Raw genomic sequence first — 12,116 nt, 5'->3', positions numbered from 1 at the left:
TTTCTTTCTTCTTTTATATAATTCTTTTTAAGCTCCATAATTTTATCATTAGAATATGTGTATTTTTTTTATTGCTGCTTTTTTATTTTTGTAAGCCTAATCTGTAATGTTTAAAGATTTTCGTTTAATAAGAACATCATTTTTATACAAAACAAAATTAAAAGAATGTTATGAATTGTCCGGTAATAGAATAAAATGTACATAATGATAACGTATAAATAGAATGCAAAGATAAAGTTTATATTAATGTATAATCTTCTTAATATTATATTTTAGAGTAATTATGCATAAATTACATTAAATGCATTAAATGTCATTTTTAAAAATGTTTCTAAAGATTTCGCTCTGTCTAGTTTTATTTTAAATATAATAAATTAAAGAATATTATTGTATATTTTTTTTAACTTATGCATTTTTAGAGATTAAAGTACAATTTAAAAAAAAATTTTTTAAATAAAGATTTGTCATAAAAATTATATGTTAAAAAAAATTTTTCAATAACGAAATTTTATATAAACACAGATTTTAACATGACACGCAAGTGCAATTAAATATAAAAAAGAAAGTACTTGTTTATCTGCTGTACAATTCTAAAATTGGAAATCCATAAAAATGCGCGTGTGTTATTAATATTTTTTTATTCTTTCATCGTGTAAAAAACAATATCAAATATTCCGTCAATTCAGTGCGCACAGTAGCAGAATGCACAATTCTTTATGAGATCATACTGCAAAATACAATTATTATCACGCGATGTTAATCATAATCCTCATCACTGTAGGTACTGCGCAAATTGAAGACCCGATTTGGCGATATGTACACAGAGAGAAACGTGATGATTAGTGGGACGCATACTCACTCGGCCCCTGGTGGTTTCATGCTAGACGTACTTTTCGATTTGAGCACATTGGGCTTTGTAAGGGAGTCATTTAATGCTATCGTCAACGGCATAACAGAGGTGAGTCAACTGGCAAACAGTCATTACGATATTGCACTATGTGAACGAGTCGCTTGGCTAAAGATGACAGCCAATAACAACTGGGTATTTGTTTTGATATCATAGAGCATTCAGCGTGCCCACGATGGTGTTGGACCAGGAAATATCCGTATTGTTCAAGGAAAGGTTTTGGACGCCAACATTAATCGGAGTCCGCAGGCGTATCTTAACAATCCGAAGTCGGAAAGAGATAAGTAAGTGAAGTAATGTGAGTGAAATCATTATAAATCATTAAAAAAAAAAATTATCCTCGGAATATGATAAGCTTCATATAAGAACAAAATGACGTCTACTTTAGAAAATAGAAAAGAAAAATTAACATATTTTCTCTTTTAATATTAGGATATTATTAATTAAATTAATTAAATAAGAGCACTATTGTATTATATAATTTTTTTTTTTAATTAAATTTTCCAAAGAGGAAGCGGAATGCTTGTATATTTTTAATATGAAAATGTCAGTGGAAAATGTTATTTGTAATATTATCAGACTAGCCTTGCCGAGAATCGGACTGCGAACGCGACGGTCTCAAATAACATCGGTCGATCAATTCACGTCGCAATTGCTTAGTAAGGGGATTGCAGAATGCACTCGGCACTGAATATTCGGTGCCGTGGTTTATTAATTCACGGAATACATAGAGCAATCGTGTTTATTGCGTGCTACACGATGTACAACACATGTTGATGCATTTGCAAGCCTATATAAGCATATGAGTTCTCGGAATATCCATTTGTCGCTTAAATAAACTTCACGATATAGTGAAATATACAATGGCGTATTTACCATCGATAATATCTCTTCGCGGAAGGAAGTAACGTTTGTTAATATACAAAATTAATATTTCCTCTTCTGTTCTCAGGTATGAACACGATGTAGACAAAATATTAACACAGTTACAATTTATCGGCGCCGAGAAGCCCTTGGGCGTTATAAATTGGTTCGCCGTGCATCCAACAAGCATGAACAACACCAACCGCTTGATCTCCAGCGACAATGTAGGCTATGCTTCGATCCTTTTCGAGAAAATGATGAGTAATAATGCTCTGGTCGGCAAGGTAAGTCCTCACCAATAAGTGGCATTGCTAAATACATAATAAATGTTTTTCATTTTATTACGCGACATAAATAGGATATGTGAGATTTGCAGTATTTCGTTTACAATGGTTGCGCCGTGATATCCAATTTATATAATGAAGAAAATTTGCGAATAAATCATCTAAGCAATCGCTAAACGACGTTCACAATTGTGAAGTTACCAAGGAGCACATGGACATTTTTCGAGTTTAAATAAATTATTTCAACACGTGCACTTAATAAATATTACACATCGCGTGCAGACAGCAATTTTACAAGCTCCTGTCATTTTGTGCTGCATGCAGAAGTAATTGCGTGTATCGTGTTTCTTTGAAAGCGAATCTATTTGGCCTTCCTATTGTGCAGTTTATCCTGTTTCGTCTATTTTGTCTTTCTCTTTTCTATTTTTTATCAAATTATTATTTTTTTAAATATCGTATGGTAATTGCGATTTGCGTATCAGGTGATATTAGCCAGAAGTCAAATAAAAAACATGTGTGTGACAAAATATGAACGCAAAAAAAAAAATAATATGATATGTGTAAGCTAACGCAGTTTGGCTCGTAAGCATAGTTTGATATTATTTTATTAACTTTGGTATTAATTTTGTATATACGTGAGGTTGCGTAAAGTCTTATCAGAACGAGGATTAGGCGTTATTTTACTTTCGCTTAAAACAAGCTGGACCTTATCATGGCACGAATTAAGCTCTAAACATATTTATTTATCCTTATAACGGTAAATGATTGTATACCGCTTTATATCTCACATATAATTTATATCTCACATATTTAACACACACATGCCTGAAAGTAATTTTAAACTTTCACGTAAATCCATATTTTCAGAAACTAGAGGAATTATCCTTTCTGAAATTATGAATTATCGTTTCTGAAAATATCGATTTACGTGAAAGTTTAAAATTACTTTCAGGCATGTGTGTGTTAAATATGTGAGATATAAAGCGGTATACAATCATTTACCGTTATAAGGATAAATAAATATGTTTAGAGCTTAATTCGTGCCATGATAAGGTCCAGCTTGTTTTAAGCGAAAGTAAAATAACGCCTAATCCTCGTTCTGATAAGACTTTACGCAACCTCACGTATATACAAAATTAACTTTATTCTAATAATGATGTTCATTAAACGACGCGATAAATTAAACAAAGAATAATTTTTTTTCTATGCACACAAATTTTTAATGTAAAACCGCAATGTATATTTTTTTTTGCATTTTAGGGCGACTTCGTAGCGGCTTTTGCATCGACTAACCTTGGCGACGTATCGCCAAACACACGTGGTCCAAAATGTGAGTTTTCTGGAAAAAACTGCTCTGACCATTACACGTGTCCTGGTAAAAAAGAAAGGTGCTTTGCATCCGGTCCTGGAAAGGATATGTTCGAGAGTACGAGTATTATTGCTCACAAAATTTATGAGGAGGCTCTGGTAAGTGTGTCACTTCTTGCATTTTTATAATTCTTTTCACGCACATTTTCCGGCATCTCTTCCATCATTTATCAGTCGAGATTACGTGCAATAAGAGATGTGCCATTTGCAATTTCAAATTGCGGCAACATGCCGGACGTCTCTTACACGCCGGAAATAAAAAGTTCAGCAAAAAAAAAACAAGAATTTCTTTTTGTAATTTCTCCGGCGCTCGTAAAATGTCAAAAATGGACGTTTTAATTGAACATAAAAACATAAAAGATTACGCCGCTGTAGCGCGAAACTAAAATAATTGGAAAGCGGGCATGGGGATTTCACGGTCTTGGTAATGTGAGTAAGTTCAAGTGCTCTGACAAAACGGCATTGCCACAAGGAACATGGCATGTTATTGCTTGAATCAGCAGCTGTTGCTTCCTCGTGTGTGTGTGTGTGTGTGTGTGTGTGTGTGCGCGCGCGCGCGCGCGCGTGCGCGTGTGTGCGTGTGTGCGTGTGTACGTGTATTGTTAATTGCGATGCTATATGTGAAACTTATTAGCGGTGTAAGCGAAACCGACGCGTGATCGTTATCAGACGAATTAAGTGATGCCGCGCGCGCGGTATAATTCATTAAGAGCGATACGCTAATTAAGAATTATGTATCGCGAGACATTGGCTGTTGTAGTTTGGACCTGAAAGTTTGACAACCCTGACTCATTAAAGACAATACATCAAATTGCAACGTGTAAACCCTTTTTTATATAATAAAAACTACATAAATATTTTTATCTCTTAAACTTAATTATGAGATTAATCTAGGATTATTAAATACTATTATATATTAATTAACATTAATGAGATATTAATTACTACTTTGTATATAATGTTTTGCTTATTCTTATCTTTTAATCCTGATTATCTCAATTATGGATAATAAAAAAATTTAAGATTGATTATAATCAGTTGAACAGTGATTTTCTTTAATTTAACGATATTAAAGAGATTAATTGTTAGCAGAACCATTTTTCTTGTAATTTTTTTTAATTCCATGATATAACCATTTGTTTTCTTTAAAACGGTAATGATGTATTGGTGACATTATTGGAGAAATTAAAACTGTTTGCACTTCATTAAAACTTCTCCAGAAGATTATACATTACTTCGTTATTACGCCAAGTTGCTCTTTATTGAATAAAAATTGAATGACAACAGATAGATTGGAAAGTCAATATTCCAGGAGAGAAATTATTTCAATATATGGAGTATCTTCTGTCATATTTTTACGTCAGGCAAAATAAAGTAAGATAAAATACGAGTACCTAATCACTTATCAATCATTCTTTTATTTTGACATAAACGAATTTTATAAAACTATTTTATATCATCAATATCAATTCTTCATAATTTCATTCTTTTATTATATTTTATTAGGCACGTGTATACAAAAGACTTAGCATCTATCCTTCTTATTCTTAATAAAATCTGCTTCATTCTAATTTTATTCGCGTCATTCCCAAATATGAATTCGCTCTTTCCATTCGTACATATGTTAATTTAATATTGAACTTTCCGTTCCCTTTGCAACTTTAAATCTAATTCCCCAGTATAAAATTTATATCATTACACTATTGCATATGGATCGTGAATGTTTCCGGACGGATTTCAATGAGCGTAACACTTTCTACGAGGCGATGGAACATTTGCATACTCCTTCTAAAATATTCATAATGTGCTATGTTTATTTTGAGTTTATATAAAACTAAGAATTGAACGCACAGGAGGCGTCTCGAGAATAAGTGAAATTTACTTTACGTAGTCGCTCTGCAAATACAAATCGATACTTCAGACATGCGCGGTTACGTCGCAATTCCAATTCCGCCAAATAGTTCCCTTTTTAAGGGGGGGATGCGCAAGACACCTCTGTGCGATTTCGCGAATTATCGGAGGATGAAATAAATAGATAGAGCTACTGTTATCCGTGAAAGTAATCGATTCTCGCATTGCCGTTGTTAAATGCAATCAGATGTCAAGTGAGGCAATAAAATAAAGGACAAGAAAATACTTTTATTTCAATATGTAGAAAATAATACCAAGCATTGCCAAGGAATGAAATATCAATATTCCTCTCTCAGAATATATAATCTCAGTTATAAACTACATATTTACCGCAGTACTACTAAAAAATATAATCCTAAAGCCCCTCTAAAGACCTAATTATTATTTTAAAATAAAAATTCTTTGTACGTGAAAAAACAGACTGGCCGAATCTTTTTGCGATCCGTCGCTGACGGTCGGCGATCAATTAAATCCAAATCTTGGAGGTTCTTATATCTTGAAAGAAGTAGTTCGCTGTCGCATTGACTAGCAGACTGATTATCGAACTAATGCCTCTTAGCGAAACGCCCGATTCGATTTTCTATTTACACATGATGGCTGGAGCTAATAGTGCTTCTCGTAGTCGTAGCTGTTGAAATGCGCCGGCGAGACGTACTTAACGATCGGCACCGGTTTCGGGTGTATCGCCGGTCCGACTTTCTTCACGACGGCATTGAATCCATTGTGATCGTCCGCCGTGTACTCGACGATGCGTACGCTTCCGTCGGGCTCGTTTACGCTGTACGAACCGTGGACGACGTCGCCGTCTCGCACCTCGTGCTGGGTCTTCACGTCGCCGGTATGGGGATCGTGGACGCCGTAATTGAAGGTGTATCTCGGATGCGACTGTAACAAGCAAAAAGCGGTATTATTACAAAATTCGAATTTGCCACGAGCTAGCTGGCGATGTCGAGACTGACATAGAAGCTTCAGCAAACTCAACACGTGCATCACGTACATCACGAACTCATTCGTTATTTCGCGACATATTTTACACAGATTTCGATATATGTGTTCCGAGCAGCTTGCGAGTCGCTGCTGCTCACAGATGCAGAACAGATTCTGATTTATGCGGTCGTATCGATCCCGCATAAAATAGAATTAATTTTAACAGAATTAATTTTAATCTTAAAAAGATTAAAAAAGTAGAAAGTAGTATACGTGAAACTTTAAAGATTAATTAATTTATGTATTCTGATTTAATTTATCGAATGTCTTTTGCATCTTGTGTAAATTTGCTTCCGAAAGTAAAAAAAAAAAGACTTAAAACTTTAGAAATCAATTAATATATATATATATATATATTTCAATTTAATTTAATCGAACAATGTGTGTCCTTTTGCATCTCGTTTAATAAATTGTAATGAAGCTACTAGAAATGCATAATTTCGCACTTTTGAAACGTGACGTTATATATCGTAATTATCCATACGTAGTGTTTTCTCGTTATACGATATTACTCGAGAGCGCTACTTTTAGTGACAATTAACATCGCGAGAAAGCGACGACAATGAGCATTGCGGAAAGAGGCTCGAGGCAATAAGATACGACGAGGACAGAGGAAATACCTTCGTCACACAGACGTCGCTTTTCAGAGAGACAGGAATTTAAATTAACATATACACGCCTCAGGCGCGTGGAAACATCTCTTTCCGCTCATAAAACACGACGTCGCGGTGAATCTTGACAATACTTTTCAAAAGACAACCGTGCGGGAATTTATATTAAATGCTGCTAATAAGGAAGTTAATAACCGAAACTGTGGAAATCGGAAGTTGTGGGAGAAATATCTCCTTGAAATCAGATATTCTGATATTTATTGTGAATATTCTAAAATTTGTTTCGCTTTTGTGGAAAAAAAGCTGCGGAGAGAGTTTCAAAGAATTTTTTACAAGGTTTCAAAAAAAATATGTTGAAACACAACATTGTGGAATATTTTTTTTATGTGTGAGAGAGGTGTAAACACAAGCCTGCGAAAAATAAGAAATAATGTAAGAAACAGACACTCACGTAATAGTCATGATCCTGGTCGCTGTGATGTTTATAACCGTGCAACTCGTGGTCCAGAGGCGCGTCCACGTGCAACGGTGCTGCGGACACCGCGTGCACCGGAACCGCCACCGTCGGCAGAACTTTGTACGCGCTGGACCCTACGTATCCGTCGAGATCGCCGTAATCGCTGTAGGACAGGCCATGGCCGCCGTTATAACCGCTGAGAACCACCGCGTGGCTGCACGCTACCGCGGCGCAGAGGAGAGCGACCGTCTGAAAGCCACAATTCGCGATCGTAAATCTCTTCTGTGGGAAAACGAGATTGTTAATATGCGAAGTCGTGTCAAGGATTCGATAGCTTCTTTTAAGTTCCTCTACGGCGCGGAGTGTTTTCTTATGTCTTTCTCTTTCTTTTTTTTTTTTTTTCTCTTTGGAGTATTCTCTAAATGTAGTCTTTTCTTTTTTTTTTTATTCCCTCGCCCAGCGCCACGCCTCGCGCAAGATTTAAAAGCAAGTCCGAAGAGCAGCGGCGGATAATCGATATACATACATATATATATATATATATATATATATATATATATATATATATATGTTCCATGCAACGCGGGCGATTTTTCATTAGTCACCTGTCGTCGCGAGATCTCGGCCGAAGTTAAGTTTGGAAAGTCATCGGAGCTGATTTATCGGGAAAGTCTCTGCGATGAGACGCGCTTCTCGAGTTTTGTTGTTTTGTTAAATCTCGTATCGGAAGTCCTGCCGACGAGAAGACCGAGTACTCCCTTTTCACTTTCACACCGACCTTGTTATTCGCGGGCCAATAGATCGTAAGTCAATGAAACGCCGCGGAAGTGGTTAAGAATCTCGCTTCCTTATCCGTCGCGATGAAAATGATACGTCGCGAATAAAAGGCTTATTACACCTCCCCCGGCACGAATATTCATAGCCTGAGAAAGCCCAGGCGATTGCGGTACTTTGAGGTAAACCGAAGGATTGGGAAGAAAGAGAAATCTGATTTAATCAGAAGCTGAAAAACCTAAATGATAGTAAAATTCTTTTATAATTGCTTCAGAGTTGCGTCAGTAATATTCAACGAATGCAATATTATATCTCAAGATAAGCCGTTTTCAAATAATAAATAATTAAAAAAATAACTCATAATAATCTAAAGAAAAGAGTACAATGTGTGTGTGTGTGTGTGTGTGTGTGTGTGTGTGTGTGTGTGTGTGTGTGTGTGTGTGTGTGTGTGTGAGAAAACACACGGCACGATCCACGTGCTCGACGTGGCGGCGTTACTCACTCGTGCGAAAATCCCGAAAGGGTTTCGGCCGGCGATGTTCGATGTTCGATCCGACCGTCACGCTCGCGACTCGATCGAAGGGAACGATTGAAAAGTTGAGCAGTCATCGTAAAGGTTACAGATAGAATTACAGATAGAATTTGGCTGCCTGCCAATTGAACGGGACGTGGAGGATAGGAGCTGCCTGTACTGCTCACGGACGTCACTCGTGCGAATCCTGCAGTTAGCCGTTGAAAGATGCAGCGGATTGATTCGGCCGTCAGAGCCGATTATGTTGAAAGGATAGGAAGGTAATCGTCAGCGGATAAACCTTATTTCTCGAGTTGTTCGCCTCGCAACTACGTACCGTGAGGTTTGGGCATAATTTATCGCAATGAATTCTCAAACAGCGGAAGGTAGCCAAGTGAAATTGAAATGGAAATAACAAAAATGATGACTCAATCTATTTTGTCATCCATATATGGCGAAAAAAATTCTATTATTGCATTCTCCATGATAAATCTCGCATTACATTTTGTTAACAATTTTTAAATAAAAATTTTATTACGTTTAAATAGAATTTCATTCCGTATTTTACACCGAGGTTCTTTCTATTTCTACTAAAAGTACGCATTTAATGCTTCTCTTTAATGTAAAAAAATACCACACGGTGAATATTATTTTATTGTTAATATAACGTGAGAGATTTTAAATAAAATATATCTGGTATGATGTTAAAATCCAGCTTTCTGGTAAAATTTTCATCTTATCTAAAGAAGAATTTAGTATGAAATTTTACGAAAAGATTTTAATATAATCCAAATCCCCCAAAAGAGATTAACAATGTCGATTTACATTATCCTCTTATTATTCGGTTTAGTTATGAATTACGGTATAAAGATTACATGAAAGAACAGTCGATTGCTTATGCATCATTGTTACTGCTCACATAAACGTTACGCCATGTTTTAGCGTAATAGAAGCTCTTTATCTCTACCTTTCTCTCTTTCTCTTCATGTATCCGTAGCCGAATTAATACTGTTCTTTTCTTTTTGTGAAATCGCATTTTTCTTCGCCGAGAGAACACATAACACGGAGAGAACGCATAACTAATGCGCGAAATTTACGCCGAATTGCCGTGGTCACGAAATAAAACCGGACCGCGTTACAGAACATCCTGGAGGGAAAGGAAACATTCGTTAAAAAAAAAAAACTTCTTACTGTATGCTTATCTTAACAGAATTTTACATGCAACTTTTACCGTATTAACAATCATACGAATCTTAAATCTAAATGTAATTGTACTTTCAAAATGAAGCGACAAACGGAACTTCGCGTTCTTCGCACAGATCTCAGTTTGAGATCATGTTTTATGTTTTCTTTTTGTTTCATAATTATAATATGGAATAATTAGTATCATCTTTGTGTCCATGTCGTAATGTTTTTGTATAAGAAACTTAATTTCTCGAATATATTTCTAGGCTTCTAGCCGACAAAGGCGTGGTGGCTTCGGTTCTACCTCTTCGCTTACGCAATTCTCGACAAAGTCCGTTTGTCTTCGCAATGGGCAATGTTATTTCTTTGCACGTAACGTACACATCATCGTCGTTCCGTGAACGCGAGCCGATAACCACCTTTAAAAAAAAAAAAGGTCAGTCCCGCCCGAGTGATTATCGACGCGAGCTATCTGGATCAAGATCATAAGCGACAAAACCTTTCGATCTCAGCCCAAATTCTTTTGTTGCGCATTTACGTAATATCGCACCAGACTTATTGTTCAATGTTCCTCTGAGATTGCGTGATTCCATTATCTTTCGTGTATAATATGTTGAAATTTCTTACTTTGGTAACTGTATGTGAAATACATGGCACGCTGATTGTGACAATGATCGATCATTTAAAGTTTCGTGATGATGATGATGTTTTCTATTTTAGCAATATATATATATATATATATATATATATATATATATATATACTAGAATTTTTTTCCTCGAGATATATGAATTTATTTGTTTACTAACACTTGTTGGTGATGTTTAAATGCCGATGAGGCTACAAACGAACTTTATTCGACTTAATCATTTACAATCAAAAAATACAATTTTCTGTCGACTCATATTTCATTCGCAGTTATTATTAAAGTGCGATTGCAAAAACGTGTAAAACGGCTCTTGTTATTCGATCTCCGTTTCCCGTTTATCGCGCAGGCTAAATCTACACAACATTGTGCGATTCGGATAAACTGAATCGCCCGATGATCGCCGTCACGCTCGCGTCGACATTTCGCAATTCGCGCGAGGCGTGGAGTCGCGCTCTAAATTCAGATTTTCGTACAGTGCGCTAATAAACGCACGGCCCATGTCATTTCCTTGCTGTTATTTCTTCTTTTCTTTTCTTTTCTTTTCTTTTCTTTTTTTTTTTTTTACCAATGACATTGTCCGCTGGACACGTAATTGAAGGTTGCCCGCTTCCGCGGACGATTTCGTTAACCGTTGAGATATCACCGCTTTCTTTCGACTCCAACCCGTTTCTTACGCAGTCGTTTATTACTTGACGACGACTGTGGCAACAGGATTTCATAAAGAAATCTGGTACTACGCTGAATTAAGTTCGGTCGTCTACTTGCGCGTCTTTCAAAAAGACGACAACGGCAGCAGCAGTAGCGACGACGAAGACGGCAATAACAAGAGTGTGTCGCAAAAGACTTTTTCGTAGAGTAGATAATTTATTTCGAGCAATTTACTTAGTACCACTTTTCGAACCTACTTGAGATAAGTGAAATCACGTTTAGGATGTTTCATAGAGAGAAGTACTCTTCTAAGAGAAATAATTTCTTCAACATTTGAAGTCGTATTAAATTTTATGATGAAATAGAAATAGATATTTTTTATTGAAAGAAAAAATTTAATATATATATATATATATATATATATATATTTTTTTTAATAATCTCTAATTTTTTTTCGAAAAACATATGTCTTAATTTTACGTGCTACTTTACATTTTTTCTTCGTCCCTACCGTTTTGCGTTCACTTTGAAATATTGGAAAATAGCTTGGAAGAAATGATGACGATGTCGGCGAGATCAATCCATTTACCCGCGGTCACATGGTATGTGTCAGCGCTTTGATTGCAGGTGAAGAATTATGTAAGCACGTCCTTCGTAGACATCAATTCAGATAACAAAATAAGGCGTAATCATTGACAGTCGTTAAGGGTCGTAATGACACAAATAATAAATGCGCTTAAAAACCGCGATGACTCTTTCTCACAGTCAGTGTAATTAAAGGTATTATTTGCTTATCCATGAAGCCCATATTGACCGTTTGACGAGATTTATTGTCAATATTGCCAATATTGCCAATAACCAGTTTTTTCCAATTTATGAATTTACGGTCCATATGTCGATAGATTTGTGATAGAAATTAAATGAATGCAATTTTTTACGTGAGTTTTTATCATGTGTTAA

At 35.8% G+C, this 12,116-nt stretch overlaps 2 protein-coding genes across 2 annotated transcripts in view; one reads left to right on the top strand and one right to left on the bottom strand.

The window, feature by feature from the left end:
* CDase (neutral ceramidase) overlaps positions 1–12,116 on the top strand; it is a 38,500-nt gene that overhangs the window by 6,351 nt on the left and 20,033 nt on the right. Inside the window, exons 4-7 of the mRNA XM_089080947.1 lie at positions 782–958; positions 1,064–1,191; positions 1,860–2,055; positions 3,316–3,522. Of these exons, the coding sequence (XP_088937073.1) occupies positions 782–958; positions 1,064–1,191; positions 1,860–2,055; positions 3,316–3,522 (708 nt within the window). The remainder of the gene's footprint in view (positions 1–781; positions 959–1,063; positions 1,192–1,859; positions 2,056–3,315; positions 3,523–12,116) is intronic.
* On the bottom strand, positions 4,824–9,027 carry CPR6 (cuticular protein 6). The gene is made up of 3 exons (XM_089081135.1): positions 9,012–9,027; positions 7,384–7,823; positions 4,824–6,219 (listed from the first exon to the last, which is right to left on the bottom strand). Exons 1-3 carry the CDS (start codon positions 9,025–9,027, stop codon positions 5,938–5,940), a joined length of 738 nt encoding a protein of 245 aa, XP_088937261.1. The 3' UTR covers positions 4,824–5,937.

This window comes from Pogonomyrmex barbatus, unplaced genomic scaffold, assembly GCF_055798465.1.
Source record: "Pogonomyrmex barbatus isolate J1 unplaced genomic scaffold, ASM5579846v1 scaffold4, whole genome shotgun sequence".
In the NCBI taxonomy this organism is placed as follows: domain Eukaryota; kingdom Metazoa; phylum Arthropoda; class Insecta; order Hymenoptera; family Formicidae; genus Pogonomyrmex; species Pogonomyrmex barbatus.
This window is presented reverse-complemented; position numbering and strand designations above follow the sequence as displayed.

What these genes read in the sequence shown, in the direction of transcription:
- CPR6 (XM_089081135.1), bottom strand. An exon ending in ACCAGGATCATGACTATTAC is followed by an intron (nt 6,220 to 7,383) that starts GTGAGTGTCTGT and finishes TGCTTGTTACAG; the next exon opens with TCGCATCCGAGATACACCTT.